We start from the raw sequence: 23,284 nt of genomic DNA, 5'->3' as shown, positions 1-23,284 counted from the left end.
TAGATAGATAGGAGATAGATAGATAGATAGATAGATAGATATTTTAAGCAATGCATAGATAGATAGGAGATAGATAGATAGATAGATAGATAGATAGATAGATAGATATTTTAAGCAATGCATAGATAGAATAATTAGATAGATGTTGGGTGTGATGGAACAAGTCTCATTTTTGCAAGAATCTGTCATGTCTACTATGTATCACCATTTATTAATGCATATAATCAGTCACTGGGCTGTCAGCTAATTCAGACAGGAATCAGGTCACGATTCAATAATTTTGGTAATTAAAAGACTTAACTTTACAAGAGACCCTTAACTGACACAAGTGTCTAGTCAGCCGAGCGCAGGTGGAGAAATACGGAGTATCTGAAGACTAAATCACTTTCTTGTGGCTTGCAGTGGATACAGATGAGTAGGTGCAGCCATGTACGATTAAATGTGATTATTACATTGGGATAAGTCAGAGTAACTGTGGACTGTCCACATAGCAGCCTTGCAAATGCAACCTCAGACCTTAAAGGAAACCAGTGTCCGCAGAGCTTTTCACCATTATTGTAGTTGTGATGGTTGTTGTAAGTGGCAGTCTAGGATGTTCAGCCCATCATTGGTCTATGTGACCTCTGTCCCAGTGAGCAAGGCGCCCTCTCTGACCAGCTGTTTTACCATCCCTGACTAATACTATGGGAAGATTGGGCCTTCTAGCTGTAGACATATAATAAATATACAGAACCTATCACAATGACAAATTCCCATTAAGTATTCTCATGCTTAGTGGAAATACCATCAGTCATGTATCATTATCACTGAAGCCTATAATGTATATTTTACTTACATGTAATGTTCCTAAATAGCAAGCAACTACGTTACTGGAAATAGAAAGGAGAAGCTTCCACCCTGCTAAGAAAGTTTGCTTTGTTCGATATATGCTGTCTAGACAGGTGCCACTGCCATGTAGGCCGAGCTTTTCTCCACTTTCCATTTTATCACATTGATCCATACCCTAAGCTGCTGCTTCTGAATAATCCATCAGAAATATCAATAATTCCACAGCAAAATCAATTCTATGGGGAGAAAAAAAGTGTTATTTTCTAACTATTCTATAATTGTATTTACCAGATATAAGTCCAACAGTTCAAGGTGTGGATCACCGGCAGGTCCAGAAGGAGCTGGGGGATGTGATTGTTCGTCTACATAACCCTGTGGTCCTATCGCCTACCGCTATCCAGATCTCTTGGACGGTAAGTTCTATATCGTTCTTATCACTCCACAGTGACATTACTATGCACTTAATAAGCATGATACCTCAGTAATGGAAGAAAGATACATTGATACACGGTACACAGGTAATACAACAGGTCAAATATAATCAGTCTGGTCTCTGTTTCACCCAACTGGTCATCATGGACAAGGAATTGCTGGTGGATATCATCAAAATGTTGTACGACTATTGGTAATTGTATACATTGTGTAAAGATATCAAACAGATATAGAAAAACACAAAATAGTGCGTCAATACCCCTTCATCTGCCTGAGTTCAGACAGTAGGTACAACTTCTATAGGCTGAAGTTGATAATAATGCATCTAGTACTTGTTCTCTTTACACTGAAAATACCTATAGGCACTGTTTGTCCACTCTAGGCATTAGCTATTCATGTATAATATGTTGTATTGCCATTTGGTTTAAGGTTCTGTATGCATATATAGAAAACATTTTACCCACTTAAGATTGAGGAGGTCTTACTTTTTGGTGTGTCGGGGTAATAGAATAATGTCTTAAAGGAGAAGTCCGGGGAACATTTTTATTAAAGTATTGTATTGCCCCCCAAAAGTTATACAAATCACCAATATACATTTAATATGGGAAATAATAAAGTGTTTTTTCCCTGCACTTACTACTGCATCAAGACTTCCCTTCCTGAATAAAATGGTGATGTCACGACCCGACTCCCAGAGCTGTGCAGGCTGTGGGTGCTGGAGAAGATGATGGCAGGGGGACACTGAGGGACACAGAGCACTGGAGGGACACTGAGAATCACCCTGCCATCATGCTCTCCAGCAGCCACAGCCCGCACAGCTCTGGGAGTCGAGCCATGACATCACCATTTAATCTAGGAAGGGACATCACCATGTTATCCAGGAAGTGACATCACCATTTTATCCAGGAAGGGAACCCTTGATGCAGTAGTAAGTGCATGAAAAAAGCAATTTATAAGCATTTCCCTAATAAGTGTATATTAGTGATTTGTATAACTTTTTGGGGCAATACAAAACTTTAATAAAGATTTTTGCCAGACTTCTCCTTTAAGGGATCTATAGGTTTAGACTAACCTTGGCCAAACATGCTGATTTCAGTGTGACTGGATGACCATCTAATTAGGTGTTCTTCCAACAATTGTTCTTTCTGCACATGTTGGATTTCAGGTCTAACTTTAAAGAGGGAAGGGAGTAGATGATCTTGTGCCTTCAAAGAATTTCTATAACAAGCTGTCATTGGCCATTCATAGAAGTTAGAGAGCATCCACCAAGGTCCAAGTGTGTCCACCACCTCTGTGTCCCATATTGCTATGACACTGTCTTATTACAATTGACTTTTGACTTTGACTTTTGGTACAAACCCGTAACTGAGCTACAGAATGAGCAACAGGTAGATAGAGGAAAGTAAAAGCCATGAAATATATTAACTGCCAGCACATTGTTAACATGAGTTTTTTTTGGACTGCAAACCCCAGAAAGAGCTTTTCTATAAACATCTCTATAACCATATGTGTGTCACCAAGCGAAGAGTTAAAGGAAATAAATTCAGCATAAATCACAGCAAAGTAAATGTGTTATCGTACTCCTGCGTTCTGTCACTGACTTTCTAGTATTGATTTTGACACATTAAAAAACAGAAGTAGGGTGGAAAACTAACACATTCAATAACTTAATGAGCTAAAAATAACCTCATCTATGCAAGCTGCCAGGATACTAGTACAGGTTAATATACAGCATATAGAACAGTCACAGGCAGCGGCTCTGAGGCAAAGAAAAAATGGTTCTTAAGCCTGGTATCTAAAATGTAGAGAATATTAAGTGTTGGGATTCTAATAACTCATCTTACTTTTCTTTTTATATTTTTATCTCTAAAAGAGAATCCTGGCCATTTTTAAAATTCGGCAGGGGCAGGGGCAATTTAATAATGAGTACCCACTTACCTCCCTGTGCCTGCGGTGAGCAACTGGACCTGCCTCGAGACCCCCATCGGAAGTCATTTTCCGGCAGGAGTCGTCATGATGTCACGATTCGGGGGAAAATGCCTGTCCCTACTGATGGACTAGCCGCTCAGCCAATCAGTGACTGGAGCGTCGTCCCACCCCAGTCACTGACTGGCTGAGTGGCCAGTCCATCAGCTGAGTCATGATGTGTACACCCCTGAGATCCTGGAGCCAGACAGGGGTCCTGAGGCAGGTTCTGCAGCTCTCTGCAGGCACGGGGAGAGGTATGTTCATACTTATTGTCAAATTCCCTCCTGCCCTTGTCGGCTGCCAGATTTTCAAAGTGCCCGGACTTCTCCTTTAATATTTCTATGCTGCTGATGGTCCATCTAGATTTACCTTATATTATTTTCTTTCTTATTATCTTATGATAGATATATGTTTATCCCAGGCAGGTTTACCTCCACTTACTCAAGATTTGCCAACAACATCCGCTGGACATTTGTTCCAAGCATTATGTCCCCATTTCCTTCCTTCCTCCAGACTATGCAGTTAAGTCTTTCCTGGTAGGTGTTATGCCTTACACCCTCCACCATTTTTTGTAGCCCGTCGTTGGACTCCTTCTATCTTATCAATATCTTTTTGTAGGTGAGGTCTCCAGAACTGGACACAGTATTCCAGATGTGTCTCACTAGAGCTCTATACATTATATTGGGATTAAATATTCTGAAGAAGCCCAATACTTAGGACCATATCAGGCGTGTTATCCATCTGCTTCCTACAGTCGTGCTCACAATGGATAATGCCCTCCAGGACTGTTCTCTGCACATGGTTTCAGTCCTTACATCCCCTCAGAAAGATCTCAATGCACATAAACTATTAATAATTGAGAACCAGAGATGGAGTGAAACAATGTTGTCAGATTTATAACCTCCCTGTATCTGGAAAACAGCTGTTTAATGCTCTACAAAAATCCAGCATGTTTTGTTAGAAATTCTCATAACATTATCACAAGTTACATTTGTATCTCTGCATATAATGTAGATACAGTATTACTGTATAACACTGGCACTATGACGCGGTGGAGGAACAAATATATTTTTCACAGCAAAATTACAAATTATACATAAGATTAGTAAACAGATTATCCCAAAATAAGGGATATGTGGATTTTTAGCTTCCATTTGACATGTTAGAAGTTGGTTCAGGAGAAAACATCACTGGGGAATTTCTAAACAGGTACAAAAATCAATGTGTTTCTGGTCCCTCCCACTGGCCCTTACTCATGATACCAAAGGTTATGCATGTCATAAAGGTATAGAAGCTCTGAAGTCTATAATACACACCTACAAATTTATAAACAAGCAATGCGGTGGTCACAGTATGAAGATAGCAGTGAAACCTATGGTTGTTCTCTCGAAAACCTTTTGTAACATGCTAGAAAAAATGGTCATCGGGCCGCAGCCCACATCACACATTGACACATAAAACACAAACAACTCCCTAGAGACTAATGGGAACACAATTTTTTTTTCAATGTTGGGCATCTTTGTGCCACTTATTTTAAGCTAAAAGGAAGTAAACTTAAAGATGAGTGAAATAGATGAAACTTTGCGATCGCATGGAGCAGTGCAGGAAATCTTTGATTTGCCTCCACCCTCTTCAGGCAGTGGGATTCAAATGTCGATCTTTGGGTTTGTGCAAACCCGAACTTTTGGCAAGTTTGCTCATCTCTATAAAGATACATCTGTAGTTTTCTCACCCATAGTAAATTTATTAGTTCCAAAGTAGGGATTCGGGATACTAGCATTTTACCCAATATCCAATCTTTTAATGAATAGTAGGTGCCATTGGTACTATGGATTATTTATAAGGTATCCATTATAACCAACGATACATACATAGCCATTCAAGAATGGCCAAACCCTAAACAGTGCACGCTGTATAAACATAGAGTATGGTCTTCTTTCACAAATGACAATGTTGACCCCTTCAGGCAGACGCATATGACCCCTCCTGCATTCTTACACTGTCACCGATCTTGTTAAATATAATCCATGATAACCAGGTGAGGAGCACTGCCAAGTTTCCATCAGGCATAAGCCTCCATATACAGTATATATTGTTCCCCAAGCTGCCTCGACTCTGCTTTTCTCTGCTATGATTTTTAGGCACTAATGAGTCTCAGGTGACTTGTTATTTCCCAGTATAAATCCCAGGCTATGCTTATGACTTCATTATCCGCGTGTAGGAGTATTATACATGTAAGAAGCTGCTGTTCTTTTTATCCTTAGATCACAAATCCAGGAAAAATACACTTTGTGTCCTCTCTGTACTTGAATTTGGGGAATGTCTAATCTCTAGAGTTTGATCATTGTAGATACTTATGCAGGAGCGTGCTCCCATAGGTACTTCTAGGTTGCTCTGGTATTTTTTTGCAGGAAGCAGAATGATGAGTCCTCATTATTATACTATTGAATTTTTTTTTACGTTTCTAGCCTTTCTTCAATGTTTTAGACATCCTTCAGAATAACGGATTATACTTAAAATGGTTAACACAGCATTGAATAAAGTGTAAAAACTCCCTGGGATGAAAGTTTAATTCTGCTATTGTGTTACATATGTGTTGAATGGTTAGTGGTTTTTAAAGGAGTTGTCCCACAAATAAAAATGTATTTATTATGCTACATCATACCAAACATGATGGGTTTCCAAATAAACTTATTTTTTAGAAAATGATTTTTAAATTTTCATGGTCCCACTGGAGTTTTTATTTTTTAATTAATTAATTTATTTATTTTAATACTATACTATGCCACTAGTGTTGGTGGAAAGAAAATATAAGACAGCGCTCCATAGCGTAATTCAGACAGGGCTGAAGTGGTGAAACTAAGCACATAGAACTCTCACCTGAGTAGGTTGTGCTGATGTAAGGCACAACTCTTACTGATAGCATGTGAATGAACCGCAGCCACCCCCGAATAATCCCCACAGGGATTAAAGACAGTCAGTATCCTCCTCCACTCCAAGGCGAGTAAAACAGGCACAGGTCCAAGGGGTAATAGTGATATAAAATATCATAAAATTTATTAAAAGAATTATGCCAGTGACACAACGCATTTCGAGACCGGTACGCTCTCTTTATCAAGTGTCTTAGACCCCTTGGACCTGCGCCTGTTTTACCCGCCTTGGAGTGGAGGAGGATACTGACTAGTGTTGGTGGTCACACATGCTCAGTAGCTCAAAAGTCCTTGTAAAGGTTTGATAGGTAGATAGATAGATAGATAGATAGATAGATAGATAGATAGATAGATAGATAGATAGATATGGCTGTTGTTGTATGTTAAACATGGGTTGTTGTTGTTGTAAAATTAAAAGGGGTCATACTCTGCCAGCTGCCAGTCTGATGTCATCCAGCCCACCTCTACTTCCTGCTTCTGACATAAATTGTCTGAGCTGGTACTGCCTGTTTAATCAATCAATGGCTGTAATCTCAGTCAAATGTTGGCAGTTTGTGCAAAATGACTTGTCTTGAAAGCAGGAAGTAGCAGTGACAAGTTGGGGGGATTTGACAACATAGGCTACGCGGTGGGACCTGGGTAGATGAGTATATGACTTTTTTAGCTCCAGACGAAAAAAAAAAAGAAATCTAAAAAAAGGCTTTTGTTTCTATGCCCATTAAGATATGTTATTGCCCAACAAAAGTTATGAAAATTACTAATAGACACTTGGTATAGGAAATGCACCTATAGTGCATTATCTCTGCACTTACAGCATGGGGTGTTCAGGTCTCTGTAAAGTTGGTGATGTCCCGTCACATAAACGGCCATCTCCTGCTGCAGTAGTGGGACAGACTGGAGCAGCAGGAGTCGTCAGTTTATGTGACGTGACGTCACCAACTTTAAAGAGACCTGAACACGCCATGCGGTAGTAAGTGCAGGGAAAATGCACTATAGGTGCATTTCCTATAATAAGTGTCTATTAGTAATTTTCATAACTTTTGTTGGACAATAACATCTCTTAAAATTATTGCCTGGACTTCCCCTTTAACCATTATTCAACAAAACTCCAGAGTATCCTTTAGGTATATGAACCATTTTAAAGAGATTGAGGGCACAACATAAAGGTATTGTTTGTTGCCCAATTGCCCACTTGCCCAAATCCCATTCTTTTAATTTCAGACTACTATATCAAAGACGCCTGCGCCTGTGTCATCCGCAGCGGGTCCCGGCTATCAGTGATAGCCGGAGACCTGCCTTAGCTCCGGTGCTGAGTTAACCCTATAGATACTGCGGTCAGCACAACCGCAGCATCTATAGGGCTCCTGACAGCGCAGGAGGGAGGGAAGTCTGGGCGCGTGGCAGTCAGCTTTGCCCCCTCCCTCTCTCCCCTGCCACTGTCACAAGATTGTAACATCGGAAAGGGACAGAGGAGAGGGGGCAGACACAGGGACACCAGCTTATGGGATCCTTATGATCCCATAAGCTGATGTCCAAAAACGACCTGAGCATTGATGCATCAATGACCCCTGGTCATGAAAGGGTTAATGGTATAATGACTTGCTCAATCGGATGCTATATCATAGAGTTATTCTCTTCTTAATGCATTGTTTCTATAATTTGCAGCCATACAAGACCACTATATAGTGGATTATGGCACCCCTGTGGGACTTCCTTAATAGAAGTCTATGCAGGCAGCTCTGTTATATGCCTGATGCTTTAATAGGGAGGTATAGATTCAATATGGATTTACAGTAATACATTGCCATGACTTTAACAAAGTTGACATCAACAAAGTCAAGCAAATGATCATTTTCATGGATACAAGTTGAACCTCTATGTGAATGGGTTATAAATAAATAAATACTCTCTTCTGGTTCAATGCTTGTTTTCTGGAGAAAAGAGCTGCAGCTTTCATGAAATTTGAAGACGACAAGTGAAGCCTGAGTTTTTTTAAAACTATTTTGTGTTTGCTGTCAACACTCTGCACTAATTGTATTGACAAGACCTGACAGGCTGAATAGTGCCGAGCCTCGGCGCTCCACACTGGATTTATTCAGGCCATCGGAAACTAACGGAGCCGCTCACCTGCTCTGAAGTCCGATTACTGATTAAGGCTATTTGCATTACTTCACTTGTCATTCACTCCTTAAAATGGTCAAGTCCGAGGATAACTGCAGTTAACTTTATATTAAAGGATCCCAAGACACATCTTAAATGCTAAACACATGGCTATCTTGTCCCATGTTCTCTTAAAGTCTAAAACACTTTACAAAGTTCCATTTGGTTTCAATATCTCTAAGTGGTCACCAAGTGAAAACATGAGCGTCATGTAAATTGTTAAATCGTGATTTCAGACCAATCTGCCTCAATATGTTTTCAATTTGCACTTTGTTGCCTCTAGGCAGGAAAGTTAAATTCTGCGGGGCTCGCTCGGTGAATAAATGTTTTGCGTAGTACTTAGGACATTTTATGTGTTTCTCGGGAATGTGTATAAAAAGTAGTTAAATAAATGAGCTTATACTTAAGCTTAGAATATGCTCACTGTTAAAGTTTGCTTTATATGCAAGGAATTCAGGTGCCACAGCCCCAGGGGGAGTCAGTGTTTACGTTGCTCGACCATAGACAATCCATAAAGTTTTATGTATTTTATTCTACCTCCATTGACAACTATATGGAAGCCAAGTCTACCACTATGCTCAGTGTAGAGCCATGTAGTTTCCAATATACCCATAGAAAGTTATTGGATTAACAACAATGGGTTGCTTTATGCATCCCTAGCTTACTGTTAAAAGATTCTGGGGCAGCTTTATGTATTAGTATTTACAGTGAAGTACATGTAACACACAATTGTTTTTGTATTATTTTAGGTGGATCGTCAATCTCAGTTCATCCAAGGATATCGCGTGATGTACCGTCAGACAACAGGACTTCAGTCTCCATCTGCGTGGCAGAATTTTGAGGTCAAGGTCCCCGCCGAGCGTAGCACTGTGATATCCAACTTAAAAAAAGGTGTTACTTATGAGATTAAAGTTCGACCTTATTTCAATGAGTTTCAAGGGATGGATAGCGAGTCAAAGTCAGCCCGGACAACGGAAGAAGGTAGGAGCTCCGAAGCTGCATACATTTACCTTATTATATCACCTTTTAAGAGATTAGAAATTGACTTTTGCTGATTTTATTCTTAATAAATTGTGCAGTTACGGCAAGATAAAGCTTAGTATCTACTAAAAGGGGTCTTGACATCTCAAAAAAAAAAAAAAAAATACTTAATATCAATCTTTAATTTTTTAGGCCTTGTGATCCAGGCAAATGTGTTTCCATAAAGATTATCTCAAACCGTCCTTCCCTTTGTGAAGTTTATTTATTTATTTTTTTCTTTTTCCTTGACTTAAACACAACATGGTATTATACGTTTTTTCCTTTAAATCTGTGGTTGGCTCAAGATGAGATGACATTTTCGTTTACTGCTGCAACCTACAACCAGTGTAGTGGTAATTTCATACTTTAAAGGACACTTAAAGTGCCACTAGACTTGCAGTATCGAGCAAGATGTTTATGGCCCAGAGATATGTGAAAGTCACAAGGCTCGATCTGTTGCACAGATTAATGTAACCTTCAGCGACGCTACCTGCTGCCATTGCTTACCGGCATCTGTGATAAATAATTTTATCATCTGTCAAATGTCATCAAGCATTGGAGGTAATTGGTGTCGAACTGATGTGGTGGCAGAATGATTTCACAGTTTACAAAGTTTGACGTATTTGCACTCAAGTCAACCAGCAATAAAATATTGTATATGTTGTCCCAAGTATCTTTTATTTGCTTTGCCCTTGACATCAATTTGAAGTCTTACAAGGTCCAGTTTCTTCATACTATACTCCCCCCCCCCCCAGTAACTGGTTTATAATCGCATGTTCCCATTCATTTGTACTCAAGCGACAGAATAGAATTGAAAACTTTTTATTATCTGTGTCTATAATTACTGTGTTTATCTATTTTTAGTACAGAACTTTTTTTTTTAGTTTTTTCTTTCTTTTTTTTTTGTTCCAAATGTGTTGGCTCATGAAGACAGCACTTTTTTTTTTTAAAGATGGAAGCTGGAGGATGATAGACTGATCATAGGGTGTCCCACTACTAGATCCTCAATGATCAGTGGGAGATCAAGTCAAGTGTTCCGTTTCCCTGCAGAACCACAAAAGGATTAATGAAGAATTACATATTTATTATAAAAGTAGGCCAAGAGATGCACATTGTCCTTTATCTTTGCTTTGACTAAATGCATTCTCAATTATAATAATTAAAAGTTTCTTGATAGGGTAGTTGAAATGGATTTCAAAGCCAGATAACCATTATTTCAACCACGTCCTCCAAAAGTATTATGGTGCGTTTACACAGGCAGATTTATCTGACAGATTTTTTAAGCCAAAGCCAGAGACAGACCTAAACTTGGAACGGGTCATAAAAGGAAAAACTGAGAATTCTTCTCTTTTCTAATCCATTCCAGGTTTTGGCTTCCAAAATCTGTCAGATAAATCTGCCTGTGTAAACGCACCATTAGGGCCCTGTTCCACCGGACGATTATTGTTTGCATAATCGTTAACGATTAACGATCTCAAACGACCGCTATTGCGAAAGACCTGAAAACGTTCACTCATTTCCATGGAACGATAATCGTTACTGATGCTCGTAATTGCGATAGTTTTTCTTCGCTATTTATTCGCTGTTGCGTTCGTATCTATTGCAAAGACCGAACGATGTCTTATTCAATGCGAACGATTTGCGATCGTTTTGCGAACAAGCAACGATAAAAATAGGTCCAGGTCTTATAAAGCGATCAACGACTTCTCGTTCGGTCGTTAATCGTTAACTGCATTTCAACCGAACGATTATCTTTTAGATTCGAACGATTTAACGATAATCTGAACGATAATCGTCCGGTGGAGTAGGGCCCTTAAGGGTTCTGTTTCTGAAGTCACTGGCATGGTAAGCCAGTTGTGTAAATCCACCCCAACGGTGGCCAAAAGCACACTCTACTGGCCTAAATCAAGAATGTGTTCTCGTAGCATGATGTAAAGAGAGAGCCAGGTTTGGTCTATACCAACCTCTAACAAGCATTCTTCATAAGTCAAATTTTCTTGCTATTTAGGAACATATTATGTAAAGTACAGATGATATAACATATACAGTATATAGTTCCCAAGTATAGATAGACCTTGAAGGACAAGACCAACTACCTACCCCATTGTGATTTCAGTAGCAATATGAAGTTAGAATTAATTGGATGCAAATAAACTGCGTGCACACAGAGAGGCTTCAGCGGTAATCATGGCCGTTGTTCTTACGGCCGTTATTTCTGCGGTACTTACGTTGTGCTGCAGGCAGAAGAAATCCCGGATGCAGTGTATACACATGGTATATACTTCGGCCAGGACCCCTAGCGGCAGCATGAGAAACTGACATGTCAGTTTCCTGCAGCCGCTATTCAATGAATAGTGGCCACAGAAAACACTGTCAGTGCACACTATGGAGCGAGCAGCTCCAGTCGCACACTCGATTGTGTGCAGTGGAGAGTTCTGATGCAGGCGCGCACGGATGCGCCCTAATCAGAACTCAGCAGTGCTGAAGATCATCTGGCCGATACTGCAGTACCGATTGGGATAATCTTTTCTGAGACCGGCCGTTATGTCACAGAACAGCCGATCTCTTACAAGGTCTGAACATGGTCTAATACATTATTTCCCCTGCAGTGGCCACTGTCATGGGAAATGCCTACTAATCTTTTGCTAACCCCTTAAAAATCAGATCAGAACCTGGGGCAGACACACTGGTTGTCTCTAATACAACCCTTTAACTGTCATGGGAAATATATGGTACAATCAGGGGCGGTCTTGGCATTTCTGGGGCCCAAAGCGAAGTTATGTCTGCCCCCCCCTTGACACGCACTCCACAACAATAGACCGCTGTGTGCTGCCCCCAGTAGTATATACCCCTTGTGCGCAGCCGCCAGTAGTATTTACCCCTTGTGTGCTTCCCCTCAGTAGTATATACCCCTTGTGTGCTTTCCCCAGTAGTGTATAGACGCATGTGTGTTCCCCTAGTTATATATAGCCCCCCGTGTGCTCCCCAAAAGTATATAGACCCCCTGAGTGCTGTCCCAGTTGTATATAAACCCCCTGTGTGCTGCCCCCAGTCGTATATACCCCGCGTGCTGCCCCCAGTTGCATATACCCCCTGTGTGCTCCCCCACTTGTATATAGCTCCCCTGTGTGCTCCCTCAGTGGTATATAGCCCCTGTGTGTGCTCCCCCACTTGGATATAGACCTCCTGTGTGCTCCCCCACTTAGATATAGACCCCTGTGGGCTCCTCCAGTAGTATATTAACCCCCTGTGTGGTTCCCCCAGTAGTATATAGACCCCCTGTGTGCTCCACAAGTATTATATAGATCCCTGTGTGCTCTCTCAGTAGTATATAGACCACTATATGCTCCTCCAGCAGTATATAGACCCCTTGTGTGCTGCCCCCAGTTATATATAGACCCCCTGTGTGCTCCCCCAGTTATATATAAACCCCCTGTGTGCTCCCCATTATATATAGACCCCCTGTGTGCTGCCCCCAGTAGTATATAGACCCCCTGTGTGCCCCACCAGTAGTATATAGACCCTCTGTGTGTTCCCCCAGTAGTATGTAAACCCCCTGTGTGCCCCACCAGTAGTATATAGACTTTTGTGTGCTCCTTCAGTAGTAAATAGACCCCCTGTGAGCTGCCCCAGTAGTATATAGACCCCTGTGTTCCCCCCCAGTTATATATATATATATATATATATATATATATATATATATATATGTATATCCCCCCTGTGTGCTGCCTCAGCAGTATATAGACCCCCTGTGTGCTACCCCAGTAGTATATAGACCCCCTCTGTGCTCCCCCAGTAGTATATAGCCCCCCTGTGTGCTCCCCCACTTGGATATAGACCTCCTGTGTGCTCCCCCAGTTGTATATAGACCCCATTTTGCTGCCCCAAGTAGTATATAGACCCCCTGTGTGCCTACCCAAGTAGTATATAGACCCCTCTGTGAAGCCCCAGTAGTCTATAGCCCCCCTGTGTGCTCCCCCAGTTATATATAGCCCCCCTTTGTCTTCCCCGTTATATAGCCCCACTGTGTGTTCCCCCTATTTATATAGACCCCCGCTGTGCGCTCCCCCAGTTACACAGGCCCCTGTGTGCTCCCCCTCCCATATAGTATATAACACAATAAAACAAACACTTATACTCACCTGGGTCCGGGTGTCTCCTCTTCTCTTCACTCTTGTGGCCGCAAATGTTGTGTTGAATAATATTGGCCTTCTACGATCGGGCTCAGTTTCCAGAGGAAAAAACCTATAGTACAGCTTCACATATAGCTCAACAAAAATTGTCACTTAAGGAATTCTCTGGAATAAAAATAGCAATCTCTTGAGAGGCAACAGACCAGGCTGGTATAAAAACCGAGGAGCACAAGATGAACAAATCAAGTGCACTTGACACATTCCCAAGAAGGCCAACTTTGACTGGATTACTTTTTATATAGAATGGTACTTCAAAGGCCACCATCAAAAAATTAATTTCCCCACAGTTAGACTTTTTATCTGGCGCCGGCATTTGTCAACATCTAGTAAGGATCCATCTTCCACCTCTTTGGCCTTGCAAAAGTAACAAATGGAAATCACTTTGGCTGTGGAGGAAAAAGATGAGCAGCGATTTGGGTCCTTTCACATTTGTGGAAAGCAGCTCAGTACTGAAATAATTGACCTGTCAACTATCAGGTCTGTGTCTCCACAAACCCGCAGCAAGGGAAATGAGAAAACACTTTAAAAAATGTTGTTTTGCAATGTGGTCTATTTAATAACCACAGTCTCCCCAGACAAGTTGTTTAAAATATATAGCCGTACGAGCGAGGGAAGATATAAAACCACCGGAGAAGGATATAGTCAAGTATATTTTGTGAATTCACCATCTTGCAGGGGTTTTCCTGAGCGGCAGTATAGATTACAGCTACTGGTACTTGATTTCCACAGAGGCCTATTTAAGAAAAAAAGTCATAATCTAGATTTAGAGGGGGGGGGGGGGGTTGCATCAAAGATAAACCAATACCATATGTGACTTTTTGCCACGTTGACCACAGAGCTAACATTTTTAGGACATATGTGACCATACAAATTGGAGACTATGTGCCAGTATAAGATTATGGGTAGAAGTTATTGGCTCTGTGATATGGCATGCAATGCAACATTGAACTGAGTTGAACTGTACCCTAAAAAAAAAATATAAGCGTGCAAATACATTTTCCAGTATTTCTTAACTTTTCTCAATTTTTTGCATCGCTTAGAATTTTTGGTTGCCCTTTACTTTACGTGTCATTAATAGAATATATGGACAACATTTTGAAGCTACCAAAGAGCTTTCTTTATCATACTGATTTGGCTGTTCTTGTCTATACATCAAACATATGCATTTCACGTTTGCCATTGTATATCCCGGCACACATGATGGAGCTGTGCATGTGTCGTGCCAGGTACACTCCCTGCCAATAATCTCTTATAGCAGATGCACAGGTGTGTAATTAAACGTCTGGTAATCACTTCAGTCTTCCCGTATAAGAGTTAGATGCTTAGAATGATGACACTTGAGTTGGAAATACAAGTTTGATGAGTGAAGAATATCCAATAAGGATTCAAAAAAGTGAAAATTCTGAAGATGGCAAAAGTGTTTTGGCATTTCAGAAGGAAAAGTTAAACGTTGCTTGATCATCACGATAATGGGCGCAATCGGACCAGTAGGTCGTCTACAAGTTGACTTATCAAACTACTCTCAGCAGGGTTAATTCATACATGTCCACCAAGAGACACTTACCTCTCAAAATATCCTGAGAAATAACAAAATGTTCTGCAAAAAAAACTTTTTTCATCTGGAAACTGCTGATAACAAAATTACTTCAGAAATCATTCTTGGCTAAAATGAAAACTCAATAGACCATGAGAAGAGTTGACGACTAAGACTAAGATATTGTTCCTTAAATGCATAGTACATAACATGGTAGGTATATGATTAAAGCTCCATCCTGCCATACCAAGGGCAATTAGGCTTAATGAGCAATTTCGTTGAGGTTTTGTGATCCAGATACTGTTATTGATTCTTTTAGATTGCTACAGTAATTTTCGCACAGAACATTAAGTAGTGAAAGGGTGTATTGCCTTTACAGCATGGGCGGACCATCCACATTGTAGATGATTTGTGGTGTCAGGATCTCCACTAGGGCGGTGGTATAGCTGATTATGAGAGTTTACTCTTTTATAATGACACCATTAGGCTCTGTTCCCACACAGTAATTTTGCTCGGTATTTTGCAACCAAAACCAGGACTGCATAGTATACACACACTATTAAAATTGAGTAGATGGACATCATTTAACAGCAAATAACGGCAAATAGCGTCAGAACCTAGAGATAAACACTAACAGTGCAATTCATTACTTATATAGGTGCTATAGGCCGTATACATTGGGCATATTTATGTTTTTTGGCTTAGTTTAATCTTACATTTAGGCAATCCTTCTGGGTTTTCTCCAAGCTTTTTTTTTAGCAGTGAGCCTTAATAAACCCCACTAAATTAATGCTACTTGGGTCTTGTCTGTATTTATCCCCATTGGGCTGTGCTGTCAGTATATGTACTACAGTGGGCCGATTGTAGTCTATGATCTCTTTTCCACATTTAGATTTTTTTTTTTTTTTGCTGCACTTTGAGTCCAGCAAGTGAAGGAATCCAACTGAATGTAATCACCAGCAGGTAACATTTGGTCTGCTAATATTAGTGGAAATGGTGGCTACACCACTGGATATGTTGATATCTTTTTTACAGTATCCCAATCTATCCCGGTGATGTAGCTAAACAATGAGATGTGAATAAGACCCTATTTGGAAAATAAACCTTATTGTTTCCATTATAATGGAGGCCATAACACTAAAGAAGAAGAACCATAGCTGCCGACAGGCTGTAGTAAGTTTGAACTAGTTATGTGCATTGTTTATAGAAAAGGCTTTTGGTTATCCTATTTGACTCTGGCATAGAGATTTTCATTGAAGAGACTCAGTGATGTACGAAGTCTTATTTTCATACAGTGCTCCATGGGAAAAAGTATGCAAATTAGCTTTCTTCCAGAAAGATGAACAATATCTAATTCTGGTTCAGAGTCTTCGGAAATGAAGAGTTACTCATCTGTAGACAACTGTTTCTAGGTTGATAATTTATGTCATTGGGTTGACTGATTGCAGATTTGTTCTGGTGCTACTTACCTCAAGGGGAAAAAAAAAAAAAAAGAAAGAAAATTTGAATTCAATTGGAGAAAGCCAAGTAGTCCAATGTATTCTTCCCTCTAAAAAGGACATCCAAACATATCTGTCTTCTTTATAGGGAAAATCACCAAATATGAGAAAACTGTCAATATGTCTTGCATAGACTACCCTTATCTAGGGGTTTACTTAGGAGATTCATCTTGTTGTAAGATAAGCCAAAAACAGGTCATATCCTGCTTGTTCAATGTTTCCCAGATAGTGTTATGATGTACGTGTTGCCTGTAGATCAGACGTGGGAATTAAAGAGTTAAGTATTGGGATTTATTAAGCATAGGCTTTCTTTGTTCGCTTTCTTTGTTTCTTTGCACATGTATGCAGTTTGGCCTTGGAAATGTAAAATTGCAGAGGAAACAAAGAAATCAATGGATATTTTGTCTTCGAGGCATTTGCTTTATGGATTGGTATTGATTAGATTTGTTGAAACTTGATCACAGAATACCTGAACCTGACACAATTTGTTCATGAACAATACAAAGAAAACATAAAATGCTGCGTATTTCGTAAGATAATGTGGGTGCTTTGTAACCAAAGGCGGCCACTAAATTATAAGAGTTAATGATTCCCTAATTATCATTTGCAGAAACATCATTTTCTGATCATAAAACCTATGAACTCATTATACGGGCTGCAAATGAAAAGATATATAATGTGCACAAAGGTATATAAGTGAATATAGGCAAGGTTATTCTCCGTGAGCTGAATACATCAACAGCACATATCTCTTATAGTTTGCTATAATGTTTGCAGGAAAACCTCCTACACACTTAACCCTGTCTACAGTTGATGGTTTGCTACTATTGTATTCAGTCTGGGTAGGCCTTTGTAAACCAAACAACCATGACTTCAGACTGATGCAATTGAAGCGACAAATCAAGAGACTAAAGAGTTTTAGGGTATGTTCACACTGAGTAAAAGCGGCAGAATTCTGCGGCGGAATTCCTGCCGCTGAATCCCACTTCCCTCAGTGAGTCAATGCAATACCTTGTGCACCTCGGCTCTATGTGGCATGTCAATTCTTTGAGCGCAGAGCTGTGGCGAGGCGCAGTGAACACAGGCATCCCATTGACACAATGAGGCAGGTGAGATTCCGTGGCGGAAACTACACCACGGAATTCTGCCGCTTTTACTCAGTGTCATCAAGGCCATTCGAAGTGTTGGTAGACACTCAGCTTGGTGTTGATCTCTATTCTCTATTCCTAACATAGGGTATAACAAGCTGATTACTGGAAGTCCAACCATCAGAACCCTTACCGATCCCAAGATCAGGTATCAATTGTTGACCTGCCCCTTATTCACACTCTAAGGGTAGTATTACACAGACCGATGAAGGCCCAATAACAACAATAAACGAGCGCTGATCTGCTAGATCGGCGCTCGTTTACTGGGCCTATTACATGGGCCGATTATCATTCAACAAGGGCTGCAGGGACATTGTTACCGATGTCCTTGCAGCCCTTTATACATTACCTGTCCAGGCTGCAGGGCTCCTCTTGTGGTCCTCTCCCCGGGTCCCGTGCTCTCCAGCTTCAGAGCAGCTTGTCGGAGCTGACAGGCCGCTCAGTCAATCACAGGCCAGGACCGCCACGGCCAGTGATTGGCTGTCAGCTGAGACAGGCCGCTCTCAAGCTGGAGCACGCGGGATCTGGGGAGAAGATCGCAAGAGGAGCCCTGCAGCCTGCATAGGTAATGTGAATCGTCAGTCGCTGGCCGCACACCACTATTACACGTAGGGATAAGCGGTCTGCGTCCGACAATTATAGGTTCAAACCTATATCAACGATCAGCAGATGATCGCTGTCATTGGCTGATCGTTGTATTTATTACACGGAGCAATAATCGGGCTGATTCGGCTGATTTGCGTTCAGTGTAATAGTACCCTAAGGGTCTCCCTAACAGGCAATGGGAATACCCTTTTAAATGGTGCACACCTCCTAATAAATGTATGACTTCTTTGGCTGGCTGTGAAAAGCACACATTTACAATCGATAAATACTGCTATAGATTTCCACTAAAACTTAATAAATAATAGAAAATACACCAGGCTTGTCCCCTTTTGCTGAACCCCACTCATGATGGAAAATAAATAGAATAAAATAAATAGCTCCCTTAATGTAGGTCAAAAATTCACCCAGGTATATTATAAATACAGTTTTCGAATTTTTCTTAATCTGTAACAAAATATCGTACAGAGAACAAGGCGTCCGTATGTTAATAATTGAGAAGGTTTATTTTTGCTGAAGAACAAATAGGCGAAATGTTGTCTTTTTATTAAACAGATGTTATCACAACAGCTAATATTTCAAGCTCAGCTCCTCTCTATGTTTGCATATTCAGGTCTGCAGGGATCTTGAGCAAAGGGTTCTGCCTGCCTGGATATATATTCGGTTACTAAAAATGAGACTTCAGCTCAAAGGATTAATGTCTCCTTCCTATTTTTCTCTTCACCTGCTCTAGCCCCAAGTGCTCCGCCGCAGTCTGTTACAGTTTTGACAGTCGGGAGCAACAATAGCACAAGTATCAGCGTCTCTTGGGACCCCCCTCCATCCGATCACCAGAATGGAATTATTCAGGACTATAGGGTAATGCTGTTTTCTTCTATACAACATGTAAAAAGCCAAATTTAAACAAAAACATACAGGAATAATGTAGAATTTATTCTATCACTTATTGTGTTGCTCACTCAATTTTGGAAAGCAATATCATTTTCGTCTTCCATCTGAGCCCAACAAGCATATTATTATCATCATCTGTAGTACAGTGAATTTGACATGTTCCGGGAGATTATCCTCTGTGCAAATGTAAGATCCTAAAATACATAGTCATTATCTGTCTATTTATTTGACGAAATCAATATTGCATCAGGATTTATTAACCCCCATGCAGATATTAACCTCGACTTCACCCCTGTCAATAGTTACTGATTTAATAGATTCATCTTGATGGTGGGGGCATTTTACATTCTTCATATCAGGTTTAAAGCAGATTAACATATGATTAACTTCTTCATAACATTGGTAGCCGACAAAACGTTGAGATTGTCATCGGCCACCTGAAAAAAAAAGGCTGACATTAATCTGATGACTCGGTTTTTATGGATTTGACAATTGTAATTACAATGTGGAACACAGGGGGACTATCAATGTTTATTAGGTTTCTTATTTATAAAGCATCCATGTGTTGTTGGGGACTTAGACTGATTGTTGAGTCCATTCAGTTCAACCTAAAAATAATTCTATAATTCTAAGGGTGCCGACACCCAGCGTCCCTTTTGAATAGCTGTTTTCCAGATCCACAATGACGGAATATATGCAAGAATCAGACAGCTCCATATGTTGTCTAATGGCCATGCTGGGTTGCTTTAGCTAAGCTTCCATTGACATGAATGTCAGCTTCTGTGTCTACTGCAACTCTTGATCAACAGTAATCCTCAAGTAATAAACCCTATTAAAGTCAATAGGACACTCGAGCATTTAGCCTGATTCCCCCTACTCAGCAGAAGTTAGGGTACCTGGTTCACCTGAAAACCTCAGAAAGTTACATCTGGCCCCCAGGGGGTTAAGTGCTTCCCTACTTAACCCCCTGGGAGCCATATTGTGCTCTGTTGGGAGCTAGGGGGGGGGGGGGGGCATTATACTTACAGTCCTAGGCTCCCAGAAGTGTCTTCTATCCTAAGCTCCGTCACCTGTAATCAGTCAATCAGTGGCAGAGCACAGACTCCTGCAGTTTCTGCCCAGCCAATCAGCATCTGCAGCAGTGTCCTGCCCCAGACGCTGATTGCCTGATTGCAAATGAAGAAGAAGATCCTGCACCCCCAGAGCCCAGGGATCTAAGTATAATTTATCTTTCCCCCTCCAATCCTCCCTTCTAAAGGCTGTGGAAATGCATTATGCATTAAAGCTTCTTTCAACAAGCATTTTTTAAAGCCAAGCACTGTGAGTATAGACATTGGTTGCCTGCCGACCACCTATCAGATAATGATGGCTTATCCTGAAGATAGGTCGTCTAGAAATTATACTCAGAATGTCCTATAGATAGAAGAATCATAGCCCATGCCATACCAATGTTTTATAAAAAAAAACAAAAACAAAAAAAACAATAAAGCATCTACATGTACCTGTATACTGTATATGTGTGGATAGCTACTGTAGCTCTTTATACAGAAGAATCACAGTGTACTGTAGGGTCATACCAGCGTCTTAGCATAGGAAATCCAACCTCTGCTCTATGTAGTCAAGATGTGGAAAGATAGAAATTATGAGTTAACGTATGGAAATGACTTGCACTTTGGATGCAAATTACACCCTAAGAAAAGTAGTTTCCCCATACATTTCTTGTTTTCACACCATGCAGTACATATAGCCTCCCTCCATATTACTTTCCCGTACAATGTTCTCGACAGAAGGGAATCCTTATCGGTTATGAGACTCAGTTAAAGCATATACTTCAGTCAACAGATGGAAAACATATGGGTTTTAAGTAGCCATTTTAGATGAAATAAACTTCTTGTTTCCTTTCACCAATTCTGTTCCCAGTGCTGTGCTAAAATGTCTTTTTATAGGTCAGAAATCTGCAGTACATATGAAAAGAATATTCCTTCTGAAAGACTTTATGTCAAATATGTCTTCCACATCAACTTTCTGGAGTTTTTGCAAAGAAGTAATTGGAAAAACAATAAAGTTTCAGTAAAATCAGACATGAAAAAATATTATTTACCCTCTATATTTTATTGGTTTGTATACAGATATGGTGCCTAGGCAATGAGACCCGGTTCCACATCAATAAAACTGTAGATGCTGCCATTCGTTCGGTAGTGATCGGAGGCCTCTTTCCTGGGATCCAGTACCGAGTTGAGGTTGCGGCAAGCACAAGTGCTGGGATTGGTGTGAAAAGTGATCCTCAACATATATTAATCGGTAAGGTTTTTTTTTTTTTTAATGAAATACTGTTAAATAAATCACTGATGATATACTTTATTAATAGGATGGTCTCTTGGACTCTAGCCAAAATTTTATCCCCAATCGTCACATTATTTAAAATACTATTACTTCCTTTATGTAAGAGTCCATGGGTCCTACTAGCTATCCATCCAGACAAGTTATAGTGTGCTAATGATGGTATTGTGATATCAGGATATACTTTTGTTAGGCAACAAAAAGCTCCTTAGCATAGTGTCTACCAGAGGTTTCATAACAAAAAATGAAGCTCCCCATTTACCACCTCCTTCCACAAAGATAAGGGTACTTATTACCTATTATGACTAGTATAAGAGACAGGTGTTACCATTAATCTGGCCATGGATATTAAATTAAGGGTGGTCAGATCAAGAGATATTGGCCAACTATGTATAGGCGCCATACATCAAAAAATGTCAAGAAAGGGACCGGGGTTGGTGGAGGTTCTAACTACCCAGTCCACCACCAGAGGTGTAGGGAAATAGTTTGTATATCCTTAATTATGAGAACAGTAGACTATTTGTAAGCTCAGCACTATGCAATAAATAACATTTTCTTTACGCATTATGGTAATTTCCATGAGGTGGAAGACCATAAAACATTCCTCTTTGTGTACTATTGGTGATCCTTAAGCCCATGTGTTGTAGCCAGACTCTACACTGTTCATTAATAGCTGATGCATAATATGAGTCTAACAATGAACACATGATTTGACATTAGAGACTGCGAAGGATTTCAAATCTGGGGCTTTTCAGTCCCGTTTTGCTCCTCTGCCAGTGTATTACCATTGATGGGGTCACTGGGGACTTCTCCAGGATATAAAAGTGCAGCTGTAATCAAATCAGCAGAGCATTCAGCTGAACACAAACCTATGATGGGCTCTCGGCTCCATTCCACCTTGGAGGGGACCACACTGCTCAACACGAGCTCATTCAGATGCATTAGTAAACAATGCGACGTATCTGGATATATTACTATAAAACAAGCACAGTCTATTAGCTCACCTAATAATCCTATTCTAATGTCTTCTGCAGTGTTCTCCACCACTGTTTTTACAGCATCACAAATATATGTTTCTTGTTATAAAGACACTTTTCTAATATATAATTTTTTTTTATTTCAATGTGTTTTTTTTAGCATAGAAATGCAAACTGTGCGACTATGCTATGCGACTGACCCATATCATAGCCAGGAGGTAGATCCTGGAGGCACCACTGAGCTCTCACAATGCACTGTATAACAGTGTAAATCTATACATCATACTTCCTGAACAAAGGTTAGCATTGAGGTGCCCATACGGCTTCTATAGCTGTGAGCAAATGCAAATTTGACTTGTAGGTACTTCACAGTGTTATCCCAGTTGGGTTAGTTATCCCAATTTTATCCCAATATTCCATTACACATAGACATTTGGTTTGGTTGATGGAGAAGGGTAGAAAAAAAAAAAAACCTTCATCTCAATAAGAACAAAGTTGCATGTTAAAATTTAACATAATAGAGATGTTGCTCTCTGTAACATGAACATTTAAGGGAGAGTATAGTACACATTAGATCTTCAGTTCTGGTTTTGGCCAGCTTTTCTCTAATATGTATGAAGATGTTTAGATTGGTTCTTCCCTTGTACAGGATCTTCTATTGATTTCCCCGCCTAATGCTTTATAAAGTATAAAGATACAGCTGTCTATAACCTCTAAGTTCAATTATAAATGTGCAAGTGTGTCCACACTCATCTTTCTGT

The 23,284-nt window shown here is 40.2% G+C and overlaps 1 protein-coding gene across 9 annotated transcripts in view; it reads left to right on the top strand.

The window, feature by feature from the left end:
- The window catches only part of ROBO2 (roundabout guidance receptor 2), a 354,242-nt gene that overhangs the window by 286,834 nt on the left and 44,124 nt on the right, over positions 1–23,284 (top strand). For all 9 annotated transcript variants that reach the window (XM_069945956.1, XM_069945954.1, XM_069945955.1 and 6 more), the window contains exons 13-16: positions 1,120–1,241; positions 9,068–9,299; positions 19,049–19,173; positions 21,336–21,507. In XM_069945956.1, the coding sequence (XP_069802057.1) occupies positions 1,120–1,241; positions 9,068–9,299; positions 19,049–19,173; positions 21,336–21,507 (651 nt within the window). The remainder of the gene's footprint in view (positions 1–1,119; positions 1,242–9,067; positions 9,300–19,048; positions 19,174–21,335; positions 21,508–23,284) is intronic.

The sequence above is a fragment of the Dendropsophus ebraccatus genome, chromosome 11, assembly GCF_027789765.1.
Source record: "Dendropsophus ebraccatus isolate aDenEbr1 chromosome 11, aDenEbr1.pat, whole genome shotgun sequence".
Lineage (NCBI taxonomy): Eukaryota > Metazoa > Chordata > Amphibia > Anura > Hylidae > Dendropsophus > Dendropsophus ebraccatus.
This window is presented reverse-complemented; position numbering and strand designations above follow the sequence as displayed.